The 24165-nt window shown below is 55.8% G+C and overlaps 3 protein-coding genes across 6 annotated transcripts in view; 2 read left to right on the forward strand and 1 right to left on the reverse strand.

The window, feature by feature from the left end:
• The first annotated feature begins 167 nt into the window (after positions 1-167).
• IRF2BP1 (interferon regulatory factor 2 binding protein 1) lies at positions 168-2382 on the forward strand. The gene has a single exon (XM_084771034.1). The coding sequence runs from the start codon at positions 210-212 to the stop codon at positions 1965-1967; it is 1758 nt and encodes a 585-aa protein (XP_084627160.1). The 5' UTR covers positions 168-209; the 3' UTR covers positions 1968-2382.
• A 7776-nt stretch (positions 2383-10158) lies between these two features.
• Positions 10159-21645, reverse strand: FOXA3 (forkhead box A3). 4 transcript variants are annotated; one of them, XM_084771047.1, is made up of 2 exons: positions 21374-21645; positions 10159-12111 (listed from the first exon to the last, which is right to left on the reverse strand). In XM_084771047.1, the coding sequence occupies exons 1-2, from the start codon at positions 21440-21442 to the stop codon at positions 11128-11130; spliced, it is 1053 nt and encodes a 350-aa protein (XP_084627173.1). In that variant the 5' UTR covers positions 21443-21645; the 3' UTR covers positions 10159-11127. The 4 variants fall into 4 exon arrangements, with proteins under 4 accessions (XP_084627173.1, XP_084627174.1, XP_084627176.1 ...); XM_084771048.1 differs by lacking the exon at positions 21374-21645 and adding an exon at positions 12630-12757; XM_084771050.1 differs by lacking the exon at positions 21374-21645 and adding an exon at positions 12575-12757.
• A 655-nt stretch (positions 21646-22300) lies between these two features.
• Positions 22301-24165, forward strand: part of SYMPK (symplekin scaffold protein) — a 32150-nt gene continuing 30285 nt past the window's right edge. Inside the window, exon 1 of the mRNA XM_084771029.1 lies at positions 22301-22547. Coding sequence (XP_084627155.1) covers positions 22306-22547 — 242 coding nt within the window. The 5' untranslated portion in view covers positions 22301-22305. The remainder of the gene's footprint in view (positions 22548-24165) is intronic.

Genomic DNA, 24165 nt, shown 5'->3' on the forward strand with positions numbered 1-24165 from the left:
CCTAGGGGGCGGGGAAGGGGGGCCGGGCCTGATTCCGGCGGGGAGGCCGAGCCCGAGGCCGGACTGAGCGGCTCGCGCGCGCGCCCGTCCCCGGGCCCGGCGCAGCGAACGTGGGCGGCGGAGGGGGCACGGCGGGGGGCACCACCACCTGGCGGCGCTCCGGGGGGCGGGCGGGCGGGGGGGAGGAGGAGGAGGAGGAGGAGGGCGCCATGGCGTCCGTGCAAGCGTCCCGCCGCCAGTGGTGCTACCTGTGCGACCTGCCCAAGATGCCGTGGGCCATGGTGTGGGACTTCAGCGAGGCCGTGTGCCGCGGCTGCGTGAATTTCGAGGGCGCGGACCGCATCGAGCTGCTCATAGACGCCGCCCGCCAGCTCAAGCGCAGCCACGTGCTCCCGGAGGGCCGCTCGCCGGGACCCCCGGCCCTCAAGCACCCGACCTCCAAGGACCTGGCCTCCACGGGCTCCCAGAGCTCCCAGTTGCCACCCCCGCAGGCCCAGGCGCAGCCATCGGGGACCGGAGGGAGCGTCTCGGGCCCGGACCGCTATGACAGGGCTGCATCGTCCAGCCGCCTGGCGCTGCCTTCGCCGGCTTTGGAATACACCCTGGGGTCCCGTCTGGCCAACGGGCTGGGCCGCGACGAGGCCGTGGTGGCGGAAGGGGCACGCAGGGCTTTGCTTGGCTCCATCCCCAGCTTGATGCCCCCGGGGCTGTTGGCAGCTGCGGTGTCTGGCCTGGGAGGCCGAGCCCTGACGCTGGCCCCTGGCTTAAGCCCCGCTCGGCCACTCTTCGGCTCCGATTTCGAGAAGGAGAAGCAACAGAGGAACGCGGACTGTCTGGCAGAACTGAACGAGGCCATGCGGGGCCGGGCGGAGGAGTGGCACGGGCGTCCCAAGGCTGTGCGGGAGCAGCTGCTGGCGCTGTCCGCCTGCGCCCCTTTCAATGTCCGCTTCAAGAAGGACCACGGGCTGGTGGGAAGGGTGTTCGCCTTTGATGCCACGGCCCGCCCCCCTGGCTATGAGTTTGAGCTGAAGCTCTTCACCGAATACCCTTGCGGTTCTGGCAACGTGTACGCCGGGGTCCTTGCAGTGGCCCGGCAGATGTTCCACGATGCTCTTCGAGAGCCCGGGAAGGCCCTGGCTTCCTCCGGCTTCAAGTACCTCGAATACGAACGCCGCCACGGCTCAGGGGAATGGCGCCAGCTGGGAGAGCTGCTTACCGATGGGGTCCGAAGCTTCCGAGAGCCTGCCCCTGCAGAGGCCCTGCCCCAGCAGTATCCAGAACCGGCCCCTGCTGCTCTGTGTGGCCCGCCACCGCGAGCCCCGTCCCGGAACCTGGCGCCCACGCCACGCCGTCGCAAGGCATCCCCGGAGCCCGAGGGTGAGACGGCTGGGAAGATGACCACGGAGGAACAGCAACAGCGGCACTGGGTGGCACCAGGTGGTCCTTACTCTTCAGAGGCCCCTGGGGTGCCCTCACCTATTGCTGCCCTCAAGAATGTGGCCGAAGCCCTGGGCCACTCACCCAAGGACCCTGGTGGGGGTGGAGGCCCTGTGCGCGCAGGGGGCGCTAGCCCGGCAGCTTCCTCCACGACCCAAGCACCAACACAGCATCGCCTAGTAGCCCGCAACGGAGAGGCAGAAGTCAGCCCCACAGCTGGGGCTGAAGCTGTCAGCGGGGGTGGTAGCGGCACAGGGGCGACCCCTGGAGCCCCCTTGTGCTGTACCCTGTGCAGAGAGAGGTTGGAAGACACCCACTTCGTGCAGTGTCCCTCGGTCCCCGGACACAAGTTCTGTTTTCCTTGCTCCCGAGAGTTCATCAAGGCGCAGGGCCCAGCCGGAGAGGTGTACTGCCCCAGTGGAGACAAATGTCCGCTGGTGGGTTCCTCTGTCCCCTGGGCCTTCATGCAGGGTGAGATCGCTACAATCCTTGCTGGAGACATCAAGGTCAAGAAAGAAAGGGACCCCTAGGCTGCCACTGCCATCAGGCTACCTTTCCCCCCTCCCCCCCCCCTTTGACCACCCACCGCAGCTGCGGATAAATTATTCCCTACCCCACCCAACCCAGTAACCCTAAGCTGTGTATATATCCTTTTCCTCTGCCCAAGATGGGTCCCCTGGGGTAGATACCTTGTGGGTGGGGGGGAGAGAGCCGTGGCTCCTGTCAGAGCGGGTGTTTGGAGTCCTGGGCCCTCCAGTTTCCTTCTCCTTCCTTGGCTTGGCTTTCTTGCTGTTGGTAGTTGGGGGGAGAGGTACCCCGCTTGTTCTTGAGAAGAGACCTCCTGAGAACTCGCTCTTTATAAATGAAGCAAAAGCATTTTATTGCCCCCCCTCCCCCTTTCCCTCCTTCAATAAAACGAAAGATGGGTTGGTTTTTTTTCTTTTTCCTTCTTGGTCCCTTTAGTTTTGTGAGATGCTGCGCCCCCTTCGGGACTAGACGTCTGCTACGAAAGTGCGGACTTGTGCGTTGTGACCACTAGGTGGCGCCCTTTGCCCGGCGGGCGGCTGTTTGTAGTGTACGTTTGCGGTGCTTTGATTAAAAGGTGTGTTGTCGAGGCCGGTTTTGCAGACGTTGGAGCTGAGATTCTGGTAGGGTTCGCCTCCTGCACGGGGACCACAGACCAACCGGGGAACAGGTGTGTGCTGTGCTGGCTGGTGGCCACCAGAGGAGGGAAGGCTTCCTAGAAGCAGTTTATTTGAAGGTATATTCCTAGGGGAACTGCCCAAGGAAAGAGTTAAGTTTTACTTTCCCGGGTAAACAGGAGACATGGAAGCAAAAATGATGGCTTCTTGCTTCAGATGGTGCCTGAGAGATGGACACACCTGAGAAGCCTTAACTGGGCGCTTGTCTATCTGGGAGCAGTGGCGGCCACCCTAAAACCCTCGGGCTAAGTAAAAGGCTCCCACCCACCGCGGCTGCTTCTGATGTGTGCGCGGCCTTGTCCCGCACCTGTCCAGGGTGACTGATTATTAACCAGGATTTCCTGCTCGCTGACGTCATGGGGCGGGATCTGGAGCCTACACGGGCTACAGCAAAACAGGGGTTAAAAGGAGGGGGCCGCCCCAGCCCCAGGACCTATGCCCCGCGTTATTCACTGCGACCCTGACGTGGAGATTCCCGGAACGGTTGCAATGCTGAACCAAAGGGACAGTAGAAATGCAGTGGGAACTCTGAGGGCTGCTTCTTGCCTCTGTACAGCTCTCAGCTGTGAGACCCAAGGGTGCTTTTGGTCTCCTTCCCAGCTGTCTCCTTGCCTGAGCATAAAGAACCCTCACAACCTGGGTACCCCTCATTCACTTGAAAACACATGTCACCCAGGTATCTATCTGAAGGGCCGAGTTCCGTTCCCCTCCCCAGCTCAGTGGTGAACACTCAACTGCTCAGGCAGCCCCAGCACTGCCAGCCTGGGCTCAGGGCAGGGCTGGGAAAACCACCCCTGATTAAATACACCCGGCGATAAGCAGCAACAGGGTGGTACTAGATGGAGCACCCCTCCTTCAAAAGACTCCCTTGATTGATCGAGGGCTGTAGACCCAAGCAGTGGGGCTCTCACCCTCCCCCGAAATTCTCAGGGATGGAGGCAACCTCACACCTGGCCACTCTGCTCCAGGAAGGGCTCACAGCTATGGAAGACACCTGGTCCTTTAAGAGCAGCTGGTAGGTGGGTGGGGGGGGCAGGGGAGTCACCCCCAGCCTGGCTGCTGTGTATTTTAGATAGAGGTTGGGTTAACTATTAACAGAACAGACTGCCTGACCTGTGGCGGGGAGCCTGGGTCAGTCCCCCTTCCCCCAGTGTCCAGGTAGGGGTTAGGATGGAAGGATTTGGGGGCCAAGGAGGAAGCAGAAAGACTGAGAAAAATGTTGCAGAGAGAGCCAGGAAAATGTGGGGAAGAGAGGAGCAAGAGGCTAATTGGCAAGAGCTGGGAGTGTTTTAAGTGGTAAAATTCTTACCTAGCATCTACCAGTGAGGGGCTGGGGGTGTGGCTCAGTGATAGAGCCCCTGCCTAGAATCCCCCAGTGAGGGGCTGGGGGCGTGGCTCAGTGATAGAGCCCCTGCCTAGAATCCCCCAGTGAGGGGCTGGGGGCGTGGCTCAGTGGTAGAGCCCCTGCCTAGAATCCCCCAGTGAGGGGCTGGGGGTGTGGCTCAGTGGTAGAGCCCCTGCCTAGATTCCCTCAGTGATGGGCTGGGGGCATGGCTCAGTGATAGAGCCCCTGCCTAGAATCCCCCAGTGAGGGGCTGGGGACGTGGCTCAGTGGTAGAGCCCCTGCCTAGAATCCCCCAGTGAGGGGCTGGGGACGTGGCTCAGTGGTAGAGCCCCTGCCTAAGCATCTGGGAGACCACGGGTTCCAGCCCATATATTACAAAAACTTATGCTAGAAATCTATTCATGGGCATTGCTGTTTAATCTGCATGTGTGTCTGTATGGGAGTTCCTGTGTCCTGGAGCTAGAATTACAGCTGTGAGCTGCCATGGGTGCTGGGAATTGAACCTGCATCCTCCAGAGGGACAGCTAGTGCTGAGCCATGTTTCCAGTCCCACAAACACATTTTAAAATCATATTGTCAAAGCCACAGAAGAATGGGCGGTGGTGGCGCACGCCTTTAGTCCCACCACTCAAAAGGCAGAGGCAGGCGGATCACTGTGAGTTCGAGGCCAGCCTGGTCTACAAAGGGAGTCCAGGACAGCCAAGGCTACATAGGGAAACCCTGTCTCAAGAAACAAAAACAAAAAACCCAGAGACACGGAAGAAAGAGAACCTTGAAAATGAGGTCAAAATGGAGGAAAACATGCTCAGAGAAGTGAGTGTAAACAGTCCACCTCAGAAAGCAAACAAAGGGAGAAAACAACAGAAGGCAGGTGAGGGGAACCTAGGACTTAAGACCCGTTCAAGCACTCAGGAGGCAGAGGCAGACGGATCTCTGTGAGTTCGAGGCCAGCTTGGTCTACAAAACAAGTCCAGGACAGCCAAGGCTACACAGAGAAATCTTCTCTCTCTCTCTCTCTCTCTCTCTCTCTCTCTCTCTCTCTCTCTCTCTCTCTCTTTTTTTAGAAATCTTCTCTTGAAAAACAAAAAAACAAAAAAGAAAAAAAAAACTTGTTCAAACTAGGAAGTTGCCAGAGAAGAAAGCTGAGACCTCTGGGAAGAAGGGCAAGGCCAGGCCAGAATCCCTGTTGCCCGCCCTCCCTCCCTCCCTCCCTCCCTCCCTCCCTCCCCATGTGGTGAGGACAGCCTGACTAGTTTCTCCTTATCCTTCCACCTCATCCTAGAAGCTTCCCCTGATGGCCAGGCTGCATAAAAGGCCATTTCTGAGTTTCCCACAGTGCCCTGCACTCCCTCACCCCGGCCCTGCCCACTCTGGACCCAGGCTGTCTCACTACTGGACTGCGAGCCCCCCTAAGGGGACAGCCAGGGCTCTCTCTCGGTGACCGCTGTGCCCGCAGCGTCACCCAGCCCAGGGCTAGTTTAAGGACTGCACAAATAAAATCCTCTCTAAAAATGTCTCAGCCACCACTAGCTGACAAGTCCCGGGTCAGCTGCTGGAGTTTTAGAACAGGAATGTGTAACTGCCACCTCTGCTCCCAGAAACTGCTGTTGAGATCAGAGACACAGATCCTTACAACACGGGCAGCCATAGGCCCTCAAGTCATAAGAAAAGACAGGCCAGGCGAAGGGAATCACAGGTTGCTATTTCATAAAGGGTTCATTGAAAAACGCCAAGAGAAATCAGTGCAAGGAGATGGACAGGCAGACTCAGACCCTGCCCTCCCCCCCCCCCCACAGATGGAGAGAAGCCCCCTAAGGCCTGGGGGGGGGGGTGGGGAGACGGGGTGGGGGTGGGGCCAACCGATGCAGACGGACAGGACAGCAACGAGGTAGAGAGAAGTTCCATTTCACCCGGAAAGCCTCCCAGGCCCTGGAAAAAAAAGATTTCTGGGTCCCCATATGCCTGCTCGTGCCCTGCCCACTCACACCTTAGGCAGAGGAAGCTGGCAGACCCCACTGGAACCTCTCGGGGTGGGCGGGGTCAGTGAATAGGGGCGGGTGGCAGGACCGGACCGGAGAAAAGAGGAGTGTTGAACAGGCGGGTAGCCGGCAGCGACTACACAAAGGCCCCAGTGTCTGCCCCTCCTGCCCCCATACAGATATAAATAAGATGTGCATATACCTTTTTATATATACCAGCGGGGCTGGGGCAGAGGCTGGGGGCCGCCCCGTCCCTGAAAACGGCCAAGGCAGCAGCAGAGGCGTCTGCCACCGTGGCCAAGGCTTTAACCAAGAGAGAAGGAGGGAGAAGCTTCCGTGGGGAAAATGGGCTTGAGGACCCAGAGTTGGAAAGTGACCCCGTAGCCGATTCTGAAGTTGGAGACGCATCTTGAGAAACAAACTTGACTGGCGAGAAGAAACATGGATGGAGAAAGACTTACAGAATATAGAGGAGGGTTATGGCAGGGTTGGAAAGCCAGAGCCACAGAAACACAGGCGAAAGGAAATGGGTACAGAAAGAAACCAAGAGATTAAGACCCAGCATCCTTGGCCACAAAGTGAGTTTGAGCAGTTGGGCAGTGGTGGCGCACGCCTTTAATCCCAGCACTCGGGAGGCAGAGGCAGGCGGGGCTCTGTGAGTTGGAGTCCAGCCTGGTCTACAAAGCGAGTCCAGGACAGCCAAGGCTACACAGAGAAACCCTGTCTCAAAAAACAAACAAACAAACAAGCAAACAAGCAAGCAAACAAAACGCCGGCATTGCAGGGGTGAGCCACCGTGCCCAGTTTACGTGCTGGGTGTGGAACCCATTGCTTCTTGCACAGCAGAGAAACACTCTGTCAAAAGAACTACATACCTAGCCCTCGCCTGTTGGTGGACCAGGCTGGCTTCAAACTCACAGCGATCCACCTGCCTCTGCCTCCCGAGTGTTGGGATTAAAGCTGTGCGTCACCACGCCTGGCAATGCAGGCATTTTGGAGGTAGAAACAGGAGGAACAGGACTTTTAAGGTCATTCTCAGCTACCTAGTGAACTGGAGGCCAGGCTATGCTTTAAGTGACACCCACAACATAAGGGGTCACAGCATTAGGAAGGTGGGGAGCCACTACCCTAGAGAGAGAGACAGAGACAAAGGGACAGACCAGGCTGAGAGCAAGACTGGGGTGGTGGGTGCAGGGTGGCTAGGGGCATGGTCAGTGGGCTGTGGTCCAGCTGGGCTGGAGAGGGAAGGGAGCAGAGGTGAGGGAGGTGCCCTGGGCCACCGGATCCTCCTGTTTACCTGAGGCAGGCATGGCAAACAGGCGTCCAGCCCGGACCACAGCAGCCAGGGTAGGCTGGGCCGGGCCGCAGTCCTGGCACCAGTGGGCCCCGGCACGCCCACCTGTGGCCTGAGTGGTGAGTAACACACACACTGGCACCAGGGGAGATGGTGACACATTCGTGGACAGACACAGTGACGCACCAGTGACCAATATAGGCAGATCTGCAGTTGACAGGTCTGGAGGACAGAGACGCATAGTGTCACGCATCGAGAAGGAACGGTGACAGGTGAAGGTGTTGTTATGCACTGGCCTAGTGACAGGCACAATGACAAGGGGACAGACTGTGACAAAGATACAGAAGCTCACACACTAATATGATAAAAGACGCTCGGAACAACAGGGAAACAACATCAAAATAACACTAAGAAATGCAAAGAGGGATGGGCTGGGGTTGCAGCTCGGGACGTTAATCCCAGCACTCGGGAGGCAGAGGCAGGCAGATCTCTGTGAATTCCAGGCCAGCCTGGTCCACAGAGCAAGTTCCAGGACAGCCACGGCTGCACGGAGAGACCCTGTCTTGTAAAACAAACAACAATAACAACAACAACAACAAAGAACAAAGAGCTGTATGACAAACACAACCCGAAAACACACACACACACACACACACACACACACACACTCTTACTCACACACTGGTGAACAGCCCAAACTGCTGGCTTTTGTGGGTGAGGTTTCTAGCATACCATAAAGTGATGGCCTGCCTAAGGACCCCACTCACTAGCTGTGTGACGTTGATCAAGTCAAACCACTCTGTACCTCAGTTTTGCCCATCATAAAGTGAGGGGCCCTAGAAAGTGATTATTCAAATTGCTCATTACTTCTCATGGTCTTTCTTTCTTACTTTCTTTTTCGAGACAGGGTTTCTCTGTGTTAGCCTTGGGCTGTCCTGGACTCACTCTGTAGACCAGGCTGGCCTCGAACTCACAGCGATCCACCTGCCTCTGCCTCCCGAGTGCTGGGAGTAAAGGTGTGCGCCACCATCCCCTGCCTGGTTGCTTGATTTTTTTTTTTTTAAGGGACGCAGACACTTGGTAGCCTAGGTTGGCCCCCAAACCGGTAACCCTCCTCCCTCTACTTCCTGGATGCGGTGACCACAGGTGCGGGCCACTTCTACGGTCATTATCTCCCCTCAAAGGGGACCCTTAGGCTCAGTTTCCCACCCACCCACAGGTCTTTTCCTCAGGCTGTCACTTCAGCCCCACAGCCCAGCCCTTTCTGTTCTTATGCCCCCCACCCCCCCACCCGCGGTGTCCCATCCCTCATCTGGTCCTCCTGTCTGTCCATGCATCCCTTGTCTACCTGGTACTTTTCCACTTTGGACACCAGCCGGTTGTCCCTGGGGTGGGGGTGGGGGGGTCACAGCGGCCCATGCCAGCTGGTGGCCACCAGACACCCCGACAGATGGCCCCACCCTCCCCTAAGGACCCTACAACAACACCCCGCCTCTCAGGCCACCTGAGGTCCCCAGTGGGGCAGCCTGAGGCCCGAGCCTGGGGACAGGAAGCCCCAGGCCTGGCTGCCCTGAAAGCCTCTTTCAACCTGGGCCGCCTCCTGCCGCCACCGACTCCTCCTGCGGAATAATATTTGGGCTGTTGGCCCGGGGGTGGGGGGGTGTTGGGGGGGGCGGAGGAGGGCAGATCCGGAGGCCGCCGGGGAGAAGCCAGAAACCGCAGGGCTTCCTGCCTCAGGCCGGCGACCCCCAGGCCCGGGGGAGGGCCGGGACCTGGGGAGACTGAGGGCCTTTCTCTTTATCCCCAGTTGTTTTTTCCAGGAACCGGGGAGGAATTCCCCAGGACAGCCAGCCCGGTGGGACGGCTGACAACTGGGAGCCAGCAAGGCAGGGGGCGGGGGTGACACGCAGCCTGGACTAGGCGGGGACTGCGACAGAAATAGAGGGACCCGCCTGCCAGGCGGCAGGTAGAGGCGGAAACTCTGAACCGGGAGAGGGAGGCCAGAGAAAAGAGCCAAGGTGGGGCCAGTGTGGGTGACAGGGCTACAAAGAGTGACTGAGTGGACCTTGCTGAGGAGGTGAGCGATTGCCTGGCATGCTCCGGGCGCTGGGTTCCATCCGCAGCACCGAACACACCAGAATAGATCGTATATAAACAGGTGTACACCCCTGTGATGCTGGCACATCGAAGGCAGAGGCAGGAGGACTACCGTGAGTCTGAGCACCCCAGACTATGGAACATGAGACCCTCTTTGGAAAATAAATAAAACTCAGCCAGGCCTGGTGGCGCATGCCTTTAATCCCAGCCAATCCCAGCAGTCGGGGGAGGCAGAGGCTGTCGCACTGAAGTTGAGTTCGAGGCCAGCCTGATCTATCTACAAAGTGAGTCCTGGACAGCCAAGGCTACACAGAGAAACCCTGTCTTGAAAAACCAAAATAAATAAATACATCTCTCTTCTCTCTCTCACACACACACAACCCCCCCCCACACACACACAAGCCCCTCGATACTTTTCCTTCTTCCCTCAATTGAATAGTCCATAGTTTCCACAGGTTCCCTGCAGCCTCAGAGCTTCAGGTAGGTGTGTGTGTGTGTGTGTGTGTGTCTGCAGAGTGGGGGAGGGGCGATGGCCTTGGTCACTGCAAAGCCACCTCCCCCCTTGGCTGCCCTGGCCCCACCACTGCGGGGGCTGCTATCTATGAACAAACTGTCCTTGGGGTCAGGGACAACAAAGAGCCAAAGGTCACGTTGCTGCTCCCCCTGCACCCCCCCCCCCACACACACACAGAGCCCTTCCCCCACTGAGGCCACCAGCTCTCAGGCATAGGAAGAAGAGCACAGAGAGCACCAGCTTAGGTGTTTAAGCCCCCATAGGATCCACAAACGAAAAAGACACTCAGAGCCAGAAATGGTGCCTTTTTAATGGTCAAACAGGCGGTATCCCAAGTCCCACACAAGAACTTGACCTCAACGGGAATTCCCCACACCAGCCCTTTTTCTCATGGCCAGGGTGGGGATGGGCTTCAGAGGGGGGGAAAATAAAATAAAAAATAAAAATAGAAACATCACAAGGCCTACTCCCATCTACCCCTCACCCAGCCCCCCACCAAGAAGATGGTGACAGGCCCATGGTGACCATTAGGGTGCATATGAGCACCCTGAGAAGTCACCTCACCAGCATGGTGTACCATGCATCCAGCGTGTCAAAAAAGACACCATGTGACCTGGTGGCCAACTTGGCATCTGTTTTACCAAGAAGGAAGCCGGGGCAGGAGAGGGAAAAAAAAAAAGGCGATTCCCGGATACAATGGAACAAAGATATGGCTGGCACGGTGTGACTGGCAGTCACACACTCAAAAGGCCAATCGTGGCATCCAAAACGCCAAACAAGATGCCCTCTAACATCAGGCACCCAGTGGATCAGCCAAAGGCTCCACCTGATACGGCAGCTTTCACACAACACCCAACCTAGCCCCGGGCGGTGGTGGCGCACGCCTTTAATCTCAGCACTCCAGATGCAGAGGCAGGTGGATCGCTGTGATTTCAAGGACAGCCTGGTCTCCAAAGCGAGTCCAGGACAGCCAGAGTTGCTACAGAGAAACCCTGTCTCAGGAAGGAAAAGAAAAAAGAAAAAAAACAAAAACAAAAACCAACAGCAAAACACCCAACCTAGCGGTGTCATTCACACTATGTCCGACATGGCTGCCTTCAACAACACCCCCCAACACAGCCGCCTTCACAACCCCCTCACCCCGTCCCAAGAAAAGAGTCCACGCAGTGGCAGTTACCACAGTAGCCAATGGGTCATCACAGTAAATAGACCGCGTCTGTCACAACTAACCCCCCATCACCACGGTCCCAATTGCCCTGCTAGGATGCATTAAGCAGAGAGCGGGAATAGAGGCTCTGGTAGTAGCCTCCAGGCTCCCCACTATCGGCGCTGTAGCCCCCAAACCCCACGTCCAGTTTGGAAGGGGCCGGTGTCTGTTCCGACATCAGGTTGTTGATAGAGAAAGGGTGGTTGAAGTTGTAGGGCGCGTCCAGCTTCAGTTCCCCCGGGAGCTCCAGGCCAGTGAAATACGGTGTGGAGGAAGGGGGTGAGGAGCAGTCGAGACTCCCCACATCTTCCCCAGCCTGAGCGTCAGGCTCGGAAGGTTGGGGCTGAGCCGGGGAGGGGACTACCGTGGCAGCCGCAGTGGCTGCGGAGGCGGGCGTCCCATTCCTGGCGGCAGAGGCGGCGCCCGACCCTTTCTTCACCTTCTCTTCCAGCTTGAAGCGCTTCTGGCGGCGGAGATAGCAGCCGTTTTCAAACATGTTCCCGGAGCTGGGATGCAAGGCCCAGTAGGAGCCTTTGCCGGGCTTGTCCGGGGAGCGGGCCACCTTGACGAAGCAGTCGTTGAAGGACAGCGAGTGCCGGATGGAGTTCTGCCAACGTTGCTGGTTCTCCCGGTAGTAGGGGAAGAGGTCCATGATCCATTGGTAGATCTCGCTCAGGGTCAGCATCTTCCCTGGCGCCTGCTGGATGGCCATGGTGATGAGAGAAATGTAGGAATACGGGGGCTTGGCGTGGGCCAGCGGCCGCCGGTACCCCTTCGCCATCTCTTTTCCATGAACCAGCCCGCCAGGTCCTGGGGATCCTCCGTACCCGGAACTAGTGTTTCCACCGCTGCCACCAGCACCCAGGCCTGGGAAGGTGGGCCCCAGGGGTGCTGTGGGGGCTGGGGGTGCCAGGGGTCCTGTAGGCAGTGGGGAGGCCTGAAGCCCTCCGGGAGGGTAGGGAGAGCTGAGCGGGTTCAAGGTCATGTAGGAGTTGAGAGGGGCCATGGTGGGCACAGGACTCACTGGAGAGTACACCTGCAGGAGAGACAGAGGTGCATCAGGGGACTCTCACTCTACTGCTCGGCCGAAGAGCTCTCGAACACAGATTCACCTAATGAGCCGGGCATGCTGGCGCACGCCTTTAGTCCCAGCACTCGGGAGGCAGAAGCAGGCAGATCTCTGTGAGTTCAAAGTCAGCCTGGTCTACAAAGTGAGTCTAGGACAGCCGAGGCTACACAGAGAAACCCTGTCTCGAAAAAACAAAACGAACTCAAACCAGATTCACCTAATGTGTTGTTGGAGACGGTCTCATTGAGACAGAGCTGGCCTCAAACTCACCATGTACCCAAGGAAGACCTTGAATTCCTGATCCTTCTGTCTCCACCTCCCAAACGCTGGGAATACAGCTGTGGGCCGTCACATCTGGTTCACCTGCCTGTTGTCTTGCTTTTTCTAGAAGGCCCCTCATCCATCACTCCCTCTCTCTAGAGGAAGCTACCTTCTCCCAGGTACTGTCATCTGCTTGCACTCCAGGTCTCCGCTGTCTTCCTTACCTTCGAGGTCAAGACCATTTTTCTTTTTCTTTTCTTTTTTTTTTTTTTTTGAGACAGGGTTTCTCTGCATAGCCTTGGCTGTCCTAGACTCACTTTGTAGACCAGGCTGACTTTGAACTCACAGGGATCTGCCTGCCTCTGCCTCCCGAGGTCCTGGAATTAAAGGTGTGTGACACCACGCCCTGCCTCAAGGTCTTTTTTTTTTTTTTGGTTTTTCGAGATAAGGTCTCTCTGTGTAGCCTTAGCTGTCCTGCACTTGCTTTGTAGACCAGGCTGGCCTCAAACTCACAGGGATCCACCTGCCTTTACCTCCCGAGTGCTGAGATTAAAGGCATGAGCCATTCAAGGTCATTTTTGAACACAATTTTTAAGTATCAGTACGACCAGCATGTGGTGCAGGCCTGTAATCCCAGCTACCTGGGAGGCTAATGATTACAAATTCAAGGCCAGCCTAAACTTGAGAGACTCATAGGACAGACAGCCTGGACAATTTACCGGCATATTGTCTCAAAATAAACAATAAAAACAAGGGCTGACGAGGTGGCTCAGTGATGGAGCCCCTGCCTAAAATCCCCCAGTGAGGGGCTGGGGGTGTGGCTCAGTGGTAGAGCCCCTGCCTAGAATCCCCCAGTGAGGGGCTGGGGGCGTGTCTCAGTGGTAGAGCCCCTGCCTAGAATCCCCCAGTGAGAGTTTGGGGGTGTAGCTAAATGGTAGACTGCTTACCTAGCCTTGAGGAAGCCCCAGATTCACTCTTTAGTAAATCAAAAAAGAAAGATTTTTGTCAACCTTTTGCACCCTCTTTCTTGCGAGGGTACAATTGTTCATTGATCTGTAACATCCGCTATTGCAATAGACCAAAGGTCTAGCACCGGTTCTCGCTCTCTCTCTCTCTCTCTTTTTTATTTTTTATTTTTGGTTTTTCGAGACAGAGTCTCTCTGTGTAACCTTGGCTGTCCTGGACTCACTTTGTAGACCAGGCTGGCCTCGAACTCACAGCGATCCGCCTGCCTCTGCCTCCCGGGGGCTGGGATTAAAGGTGTGCGCCACCACTGCCTGGCTCCTATATCCTGCCTGCTGTGTTGCAAACGTGGGAGGCGGTGTCCCTTATTCTCATTAAGTTTTATTTGTTTGTTTGTTTGTCTTTGAGACAAAAGCTTCACTGTGTAGCTCAGGCGGCTCTCAAACTCACTCTCCTCTTTAAACAGCCTCTGAAACCCCGTGGTTATTATTTACAAACGGCTGCTATTTTAAACTAAATTAGGGGCCCGGCAAATGGCTCAGCGGGTAAAGGCGCCGAGCCTAACGACACAAGTTCAAGCCTCAGGACCCACCCGGTAGAAGAAGAGCTGACTTTTGAAAGCTGTCCTCTGACCTCCATACAAGCATCAAGGCACTTGTGTGGTCACATACATGTACAAATTAACAAGTGTAAATAAATATAGTTTTTGAGGCTTTTTTTGGGGGGGGGGGTGGGGCTTGGTTTTTTGAGACAGGGTTTGTTTGTTTTTTTACTGTGTAGCCTTGAACCCACAGTGATCCACGTGCCATTGCTGTGGTTAAAGGTGTGCACCACCATGCTCTGCTCTCGAGAAAGGGTCTCTCTGTGTAGGCTTGATTGTCCTGGACTCACTTTGTAGACCAGGCTGGCCTCGAACTCACAGCGATCCGCCTGCCTCTGCCTCCCGAGTGCTGGGGTTAAAGGCGTGCGCCACCACTGCCCGGCGCCCTGCTCATATTTTTAACTTTTAAACTTCTTCTCAAAGTTTTATTTTTGAATACAGTAATTACCAATAAACATATCCCAGATCAACAGAAACTGGAACAGGGCTGGTGATCCAGGCCTGCAGTCTCAGCAAAGAGGCAGGCTTTACCTTGCAAGATTCTGTCATGGAAAAATAAAACCATGAAATTGTTTCGGGTCTTCAAGAAACTTTTCTTTTTTGGGGGGGTGAGGCGGGTTGTTTGTTTTTTGGGGACAGGGTTCCCCTGTGTAGCTCTGGCTTTCCTGGAACTCACTCTGTAGACCAGGCTCTTACAGATCCACCCGCCTCTGCCTCCCAAGTGCTGAGATTACAGGCGTGGGCCACCACTGCCTGGGTTTCAATACTTTTGTAATGGTGTAGAAAGGTTGATGGTTGGAGAGATGGCTCAGCAGTTAAGAGCAAGTTCCTACCAAAGGGCAGGACTTCAGTTCCCAGTGTCCATGCTGGGCACCTCAAAACTGCCTACAATTCTAGCCCCTGGGGCGCTGACACCTCTAGCCTTCTTGAGCACCTGCCCTCATGTGCTCATAACCACAATATACAATAATCAAAAAATAATTTTTAAACGTAATAAGAGGTTTTAAGTGTCTCATTGCTGATCATAGTGGTGCCTTACTTGACCCCTGGCATTCGAGAGGCAGACACAGGGAATCAAGGCCATCCTGGCCTACATACCAACTTCTATTTTTTTTCTTTTCTTTTCTTTTTTTTTTTTACATACCAACTTCTAGACTAGCCAGGGCCACATACTGAGACATGCCTTAACAAGAAGGAGGAGGTAGCTGGGCGGTGGTGGCGCACGCCTTTAATCCCAGCACTCGGGAGGCAGAGGCAGGCGGATCGCTGTGAGTTCGAGGCCAGCCTGGTCTACAAAGTGAGTCCAGGACAGCCAAGGTTACAGAGAGAAACCCTGTCTCGAAAACCCAAAATAGGGGCTGGAGAGATGGCTCAGTGGTTAAGGGCACTGACTGCTCTTCCAGAGGTCCTGAGTTCAATTCCCAGCAACCACATGGTGGCTCACAACCATCTATAATGAGATCGATCTGGTGCCCTCTTCTGCAGATAAAGCACTCATATACAATAAATAAATCTTAAAAACAAAAACAAAAACAAAAAGAAAACCCAAAATAAAGAAAGAAAGGAGGAGGAAAAGGAGGAGAAGGAAAAAGAAGAAATAGAGGTTCTGAGCACAGTAAAATTGAGAAATCAATTATTTGATTTGAAAATAATTGAGAAATCAATCGAAATTAGCCAGGTCAGCTAGAAAATTGATTTACTTAACAAAACCAGTGGTGTTCCAGTTTTTCTTGTTCTTCCCCTCTCGCCCCCACCCAAGAAAGGGTTTTTCTGTGTCCTGGCCTCAAACTCACAGAAACCCACCTGCTTCTGCCTCCCAAGTCCTGGGGTTAAAGGTGTTGTCCGCCACCACACCTGGCTTTTCTTGTCCTTTTTAGATTTATTTTTTACATATGATAGCTTTGCCTCCATGTATGTGTGTGCACCATCATGTGAGTGCCTGCTGGCCAAGGGGGCCAGAAAAGGGTAGCAGATCTCCTTCTCAGCACGTTCCCTTTCAAGCTCCAAAGGCACAAGCGTGCGGGGTACGCACACACATTAAACACACACGCATGTACATGCACTCACACATAGAAACACACACATGTGCAAACACACTTCTACTTATATAAATAAGTGAAACAAAAGTTAAAAGAATTTGAGCTGGGTAGTGGTGGCGCACGCCTTTGATGCCAGCACTTGGGAGGTAGAGGCAGGTGGATCGCTATGAGTTCGAGGCCAGCCTGGTCTACAAAGTGAGTCCAGGACAGCCAGGGCTACACAGATAGACCCTGTCTCGACAAACCAACCAACCAACCAAAAACCACGGGTACAAACACACCCCATTTTCAGGAATGTTCAGATAGGGGAAACATGTGCCTTTTAGTTCCGTGAGATGTGGCACACACTGCCCTGTGACCAGAGGCGCCCTCAGGCTCCCAGGGGTGGCTCACACCTGTGATCCTGTCACTCTGGTGGCTGGAACAGGCATTGAGGAACAATCAGGCTTATATATTAATGCTTTCCTGATAATTGTCAGCTAGTGTAGAGGTCCTTATTTAACTTATTTATTTTTTGGAGGTCTTTCAAGACAAGGTTTCTCTGTGTAACCTTGGCTGTCCTAGACTCATTTTGTAGACCAGGCTGGTCTCGAACTCACGGTGATCTGCCTGCCTCTGCCTCCCGAGTGCTGGGATTGAAGGCGTGCACCACCACTGCCCAGCTCTAACTTTTTTTTTTTTTTTTTTTAAAGGAAGGCTCTTGCTATACAGGCCATGCTGGCCTCAACTCATTCTGTAGCAACCTCACCTTCCGTAGCGCCGGGGTTACAGGTATGTACCGCCATACCCAGCTTTAACAGGTATTTATTCACCACCTATGCCGCACCAGGAACTGACACAAGCATTTCACAGGTACTATCTAATCCTCACAAACCTTTGTGTGTGTGCTATTATTACCTTGATATTGTGATGTTTGCGGTTGATGTTGAGGCTTGAATCCCAGAATCATACATACTAAGCAGGGGCTCTACCACTGAGCCACGCACCCAGCCCCTCACTGGGGGATTCTAGGCAGGGGCTCTACCACTAAGCCACGCCCCCAGCCCTTCACTGGGGGATTCTAGGCAGGGGCTCTACCACTGAGCCACACCCCCAGCCCCTCACTGGGGGATTCTAAGCAGGGGCTCTACCACTGAGCCACGCCCCCAGCCTCTCACTGGGGGATTCTAGGCAGGGGCTCTGCCACTGAGCCACACCCCAGCCCCTCACTGGGGGATTCTAGGCAGGGGCTCTACCACTGAGCCACACCCCAGCCCCTCACTGGGGGATTCTAGGCAGGGGCTCTACCACTGAGCTACGCCCCCAGCCCCTCACTGGGGGATTCTAGGCAGGAGCTCTACTACTGAGCCATGACCCCCAGCCCCTCACTGGGGGATTCTAGGCAGGGGCTCTACCACTGAGCCACATCCCTTGCTTGAGAGGTATTATGATGCCCGTTTTACAGCCAAGTCAGCTACGACCCAGAGTAGTTGTCAAGGGGTGAGGGCCACAGAGAAAGGAAGAGGAAGACTCTTAGTAGTCTAGAACCTGGGCCTGACCAGTGTCCTGGACCATGCTATGAAAGCTATGGTCAAGATGGCCAGAAATGCCCACCCTTACGGAGCAGATGGTCTGGCGGGAAGTCAGTCATCTGAAAGAGCAGGGAAACCCCTAAGCGTGTTGGACGGTCCCTCTCTTTCTAGACAACACCTGCCGTGTCTACCGACTGTCCTCTCTCCTCTTCCCCAGCCTTCCACATGCTGGGCCAGCTGGTCCCAGCATTTGAGAGGACCTTAGACTTGGTGGTTGAATGGAATCTACCTCGCATCTGGTTCTGTCACTGCGAGCATTAGCTGGGCTGGAGGGCCAGAGAGCAAAGGGACCTTCCAGAATGGCTTAGGGAGTCACAGACAGGTGAACAACACCCATGCCTTCCTTCACCAGTCTCTCGAGGTAGATCATTTCTCCCTCCCTGTGACGAGTATTGTGTAGCCCAGGCTAGCCTCCCCTGCCACTTTTGTTTGTTTGTTTTTTGTTTTTTTTTGAGGCAGGGTTTCTCAGTGTAACAGCCCTGGCTGTCCTGTACTCACTTTGTAGACCAGGCTGGCCTTGAATTCACAAAGATGTACCTGCCTCTCTGCCTTGAGTGCTGGAGTTACAGGTGTGTGCCACCACATCTGTGTGGCCCGGGCTAGCCTTGAACTAACCTAGGATAACCTTGAACTCCTCATTCTTCTGCCTCTACCTCCCAAGAGCTGAGATTACACGAATAGGCTTGGTTTATTCCATGCTGGGAGAGATTGAAGCCAGTGCTGCCTGCATGCCAGGCAAGGATTTTACCAACTCTACTACAGCCCAGATTTTATATATATATATATATATTTCCTCCTTCCCTCTTTTAGAGGCAGGGGCTCGCCATACTGCCCTGGCTCCAGCCTCCCCTTCCCTAGCGCTGGGATTAAAGGTGTTCACCACCACCCCAGGCTCTAGCCCGGGCCACTCCTCTCCCTGTATGTGTCCCTCCAACAGAGTCCCAGAAACTCCCACCTCTCCCTTTCCCACCCAGCGCCGCCCCCGTCACCCACCACCTCACCCCTGCGCCTCAGTCTCCCCCCCCTCCTTGGCAGTCTCTCCCCCTTCCCCCCACTCCCCTCGTTTGCAGCAGCACAGCCCAGGAATTCTCTGACTCTCCAGGAGCCTGTTTCTTACCCTCCTCCAACGCTCTGGTCATCCCACCCTGGTTGGCTGTTCCTGCCCCTCCCTTTCCAAGGGAAAAGGGTCGGCCTCATTGGGGTGGGGTGGGGGGATCCACAGAGTCTCAGAATCCCTTTGCATCTCCTCTTTCCCCAACCCTGGAACATCAGGGCCTTCCTTTTCTTGCTCCCCCACCCACCCGGAAGTCCTTCTTGAGGTCTGACCTTAAGCACTCCAGCTGCTGTAATCCACCCTAGGCTTTCCCACGCCCAAAGGCTAGGATGAACCCCTGATGTCCGGGTCGGAACCGGATCTCCCCCTCCCCCCTCCACAGACTCGGGGTGTGGCTGAGACTCAGGGGAAGCCCTCAGGGGACCCGCATCCCCACCTGGGAGGCTGGAATTTCTTTGCTCATTTCCTTATTGTTTCTTGAGAAGAGGGTGCTGGGGAGGAGAGGGGGAGTCGGGTAACCTTCCAGTTCCAGACCCAACCAGAGGGCCCCCAAGCAAGCCCGCAAGGTGCCCCACTGCCCATCTTTGAGATGGGGGGCGGGGAGCCGGAGGGCAGGGGGCGGGGAAGTGATGTTTGCGGCAGTAGATGTGTAAGAGCCTAAGGTCCTATGGAGTTATCCTGATCACTTTCCAAAAGCCAGATACAAAAGGCATTAATATCTCTCTCTCTCTCCCTCCCTCCCTCCCTCCTTCCCTCTTTCTCTCTCTCTCTCTCTCTCTCTCTCTCTCACACACACACAGAGGCACACACCATCAGCAGAAACCATTAGTGAGCAAGAAAATGTCGGGGGGTGCAGTGGGGATGGATTGGGGGCAGTCTTGTCTGTTCTTAGTCCCCGGGGAATGCAGCCAGCCCACCCACTGTTCTCAAACACACGCAGAGAAGTGGGCTTTCCTGCTGAGAAGCCGCAGGTGCTGCCGGAAGGAGTGTGTGTGTGTGTGTGTGTGTGTGTGTGTGTGTGTGTGTGTTGGGGGGCGGGGGGTTAAGCACCTTCGGACTTTACCTCCGAACCATTCCAACCAACCACTCTTTCCTCTTGTTGGTTCTCCCCAAATTACATCTAGGCTGCCCCTGGCCTAACTCCTCCCTTCCCCCAAGACCTTATTCTGTTGGGCAAGCTGGCCTGGAACTTGCTAGGTAGCTGACCTCAAACTTGTCATCCTCCTGCCTCAGCTAACCAGGAAACTCGGGTTTACACCTGGGGGTGGGGGTGGGGGTGGGGGTGGGGGGGGCGGGGAGCGGAACGCATTCGCACAATACCCCTAAATTTTAGCCTCTCCTTCCAACTAACTCCTTCAGGTGTGTTCACCTCCACCACCACCCCGAACCCCCCCCCAATACCCTCGTAGGCCAACTTGTAGCAGGCTCTCTTAAATCCAATGCCCCCAATCACCTGAGAGCCTCTGCCTTTTCCCACTGCATCACCAACACTTCCCGCCCTCCCCCTTCCCACCTCTCCGCACTTCCAATCCAATCCCGGTCAGCTCTGCCACATCTCACACCTCCTCAGACCCAGGACAGGCCCCTCCTGGGCCCCTCGCCAAGGCCCAGCCCGGCTACCACCCCTAGGGATCCAGGAGTCCAACCCCACAATTTGGAAATACAGACCCTAGCCGCCTCCCTCAACCACTAAATCTTGACTCGGACCCGTAGGAGAGCCCCACCATCCCAGTCCACGATCTCCCCTCTACCGTAAGTCGCCCATGGGTCGCCCTGTCTCGAAAAAAAAAACAAAAACAGCAACAACAACAACAACAAAAAGAAACCCAATGCGTCCAGAACCTCACGTCCCTTCTCCTTGCCATCACAATATGGATTACGGGGTGAGCGGACAGACCATGAGTCCTTGCAACAGGACAGACAGGAGTAAGACCCGAAGAGGGACTTTGTGTTTGTTTGGGGTGGTGGTGAAGGAATTAAGTCCGGCAATGACTAGGGTGTGTACATTCTGAGGGGAGTCCCTGCTGAGGGTCACCGTAAGGATGGCGGGTGAAGACTGACTCGTACCACACAGCGTGGATGCCCACGTCTTTCGATCTCCCGAGGCTGACGTCATCTGAGGGCTAGTCTACCCAAGCCACCTGTTGCATTCGATTCCTCAAAAAGGACCCCTGCCCACCCCTATTTCGGTCCCTACCTTAGCTCTTCGGCTGCCATTTATGCCTGAACCCCAATTCTGATCTCAACCGCCCAAAGCCCCCCCCCCCCGCCCCGACCCTGTCTTTAACCCTGAATTCCACCACAGACTTTTCCGTACTGCTGCGGATTCTCAACTCCTCATAGTCACAACGTTTCTCCTTTCTACTGTGAACTTGGTTTCCTGAGGTCCTCCGGTTCTTCTACTCCCCTGTCCTAGAGCTCCGACTCCATCTCCAATTTTTTCATTTAAAGTCATGGTCTCAACACCTTTCAAGTGTGACCTCAAGGTTTCTTCGCTAACCCCCCCCCCCCAATTTGGAAACAAGCCATCGCCAGGATCTTCTTGTATAAATCGCTCTCCCAACCCTTGTTCACCCCCCCCCACCCCGCCCTCCCCCCCCCCCCCGACTCCCACACCTGGCGTCTGGGTTCCCAGGTCTTTGGTTGCCATCTGGGTCCACACCACAACCCCTGCTTGCGCTTAAAGCCCGCCGCTCCACACATGTCCCCATTTCCCGCTCCGCCATCCCGGAGGACACACCTCGCCCGCCTCCGGGTAGTAGCTCCATTCGGCCAGGTCATGGGCCTCCATCTTCACCGAACCCAGCATCCCCCGGGCCTGCGCCCCCACAAGCCCAGGCTGCGGCCCCCCTGGGGGAACCGAGCGCTTCAGTCTCTCTGCAGGCACTGGCCCCGAGTTCCGACCTGAAGCACGCAGCCCTGGAGTCCCGCTGGCCCAAGCGCCTTGGGAGGCAGCCACTTTTTATAGCCGGGACACCCCCGCCCTGGCCCGCCCAGGGCACCCCTCCCACCTCCCCGAGGGCGGCGCGGATTGGGGCGCCCCCTGGGGGATCGCAATAAGACGGACCTCAGGCACCTTGGAGCCTCGGTCCTGGCACCTGGAAGCTAGTGATGGACGGGGAGTTGGGGAGCTACCAGGGGTGGGGTGGAGGATCACACACTGCTGATCTCATAAGCCCTAGAGCCGCAACGTGGGGTTGTGGAAATCTTTCCGCCTCGAGGTGTCTTATCATCTCCACCTAAGAGGGGGAAACGCCAGAGCCCCGCAAGTACTCCCACGGAAGAAAGGAGGCTGACAGCGCTCAGAACTCCACAGGTGTTCTTATACGACACGGCAAGTAGCCCACAGAGATTCCTGAAACCACGTTCCCATTGGACAGACGGGAAGACTGAGGCTTTCGAGGACTGCAAATGCTGCAGGCTCCGTACGGGATCAGGGCCGACGGTGGAAAAGCTCTGAACTTCTGCTTAGACCCCATTAAGGCATCAGATATCCTCCAAGACCCAGAAGCTCCGCTCACAGCACTCTCCTCTCTAACGTCAGGATGCCGTCTAGGCAGATGGGGACGGGGCGGGGGGGGGGGGCGGACTCCGAGAACTCCATTTCCCAGAAGCCTCCGTTCCCATTTCCGCCCGGCGCCTGCGCACTTCGGACTACATTTCCCAGAAGGCATGGCGCTCGAAGGCCGGAAATGGAGGTCTCCCCGGTGGACGCCGGAGGAGGGAGGACGGCTGCGGACGCGGCAAGCCGTAGGGGCGGAGACGGGCCGTGGTGCGGAACTCCATTTCCCGGCGGCCCTACTAGTGCAGCGCCTGCGCTGTGTCACGGCGGCAGGCGGAAGATGGCGGCGGCAGCAGCGTCTATGGAGAGGCGCTGCTGAGGGGGCGCGAGGGGGACGGAGGCCGGAGCCGCGGTGAGCGGGTGGCGGCGTGAGGGCCTGGGGCGAGGGGAGGAGGGGCGCGAGCGGCGGGGAGGGGCCTCGGTGAGGGCCAGGAGCAGCGGGGTCGCCGGCCCTTGCCTTTCCTCCCACCCCCACCCCACCGCCCCTTGCTCCTCAGAACCCTTCCTTGGCTTCCCAGTCTCCCGGGGCCAAAGTTCCAACGTGTCCCCCGCAGAAGTCCGCCCCGCACACCCCCCCCCCCCACGGCCTCCAGTCTGCGTCCTGGCTCATCCTCCGCGCAGCACACGGCAGCCGCTGGCCCTTCGCTTTCCCCAAACTGGCCATGTGCCTACCCCGCCTCGGTGCCTTTGCACAGGCTGTTCCCCCCCGCACTCCCCATCCCTCCCTCCCTCCCTCCAAACATGCTGTTATCCATCGGCCTAACTCCCTTTCATCCTTGGGGTTGGGGGGGGGGGGGGCTCGGCATCCTTACGTCACTTCCCTTGCGAAACCTACGTTTCCCGCCCTCCTTGCCAAAAAGTCCTCCTGCAGAAGAAGGCTCTCATAGGTCCCCGAGCCTTTCCTTTTCGTCGTCACGTGTGGTCGAGTTTGTTATTAAGGGATTTACTTCGTGCGCTGTCTGAGGCTGTGGCTGACCCTGGAGCTCGGTGTAAGCGAGGACTGGGTGTGTGTCTCAGTCGGTGCCTGCCGCCCAGCACGGCGCCCATCACACACTGGAGTCGCTCAACTGATGTTCGTGGAATGAATGAATGAATGAATGAATGAATGAATGAGAGAGAAACACACGGAGGTCCAATCTTCTGAGTCGTTTGTACTTCCTGGTGGGAGGGGCCGGTCACTGCTGAGCCCCTTTAAGGGAAGGAAAACAGTGTTACTGTTTGTGATCTCCAGACTGCAAGGATCCCAACTATAGCCCTCAGTAGGGAGTCTAGCAGAAATCACCAACTACATTTATGTAATGAAATGATTTGCAACTGTAGAAAGGAAGGAAGGGGAAAAAAAAATAGACTGAGCTCCAGCATTATTAGAGGGGAAAACTGAAACAAAAAAGTAGTTTATGTACAAGTTGACAGCCAGCCCTCTGTATCCAGAAGTTCACGTGTGTGGACTCCTCCGACAACCTTAAAAGTATTCAGGAAATCAGTTTACACTGACCATGTGTAGACTTTGTAAATTTTTACATCACTCCCTAAACAATAACAATGTAACAAACGTTACACTGTGTACTGCACTGGGTGTTTCAAGCCACCTAGAGGTGACTTAGGCCAGGCTTGGTGGTGCAGACCTGTAATTTCAGCTACTTAAGAGGTTGAGGCAGGAGGATCAGAAAGTTCTAGGCCTTGCCTGGAGTACAGAGTTGAGTTTACTGGTAGCCTGAGCCATAGGGAGGCCCTGCCTCAAAGTCAAACAACAAAAGGACTGGGGATGGTGCTGGGTTTTAGAGCACTTAGCCTGGCATGCAGGGGTTTTGAGTTCCATCTCCAGCATAGCCAGAGATTGCCAGAGGGTGTGTGGGGGTTTCACGTGAACACTGCTCTTTTGTTTGTGGCACGGACTCTTGACCCATCTGGCCTCCCAACTCCCAAATATGGGATGGCCTTGAATTTTACGCCTCTGGGTTTCTGTAGTG

The sequence above is a fragment of the Acomys minous genome (genome assembly GCF_964271855.1).
Source record: "Acomys minous genome assembly, chromosome: 20".
Classification (NCBI taxonomy): domain Eukaryota; kingdom Metazoa; phylum Chordata; class Mammalia; order Rodentia; family Muridae; genus Acomys; species Acomys minous.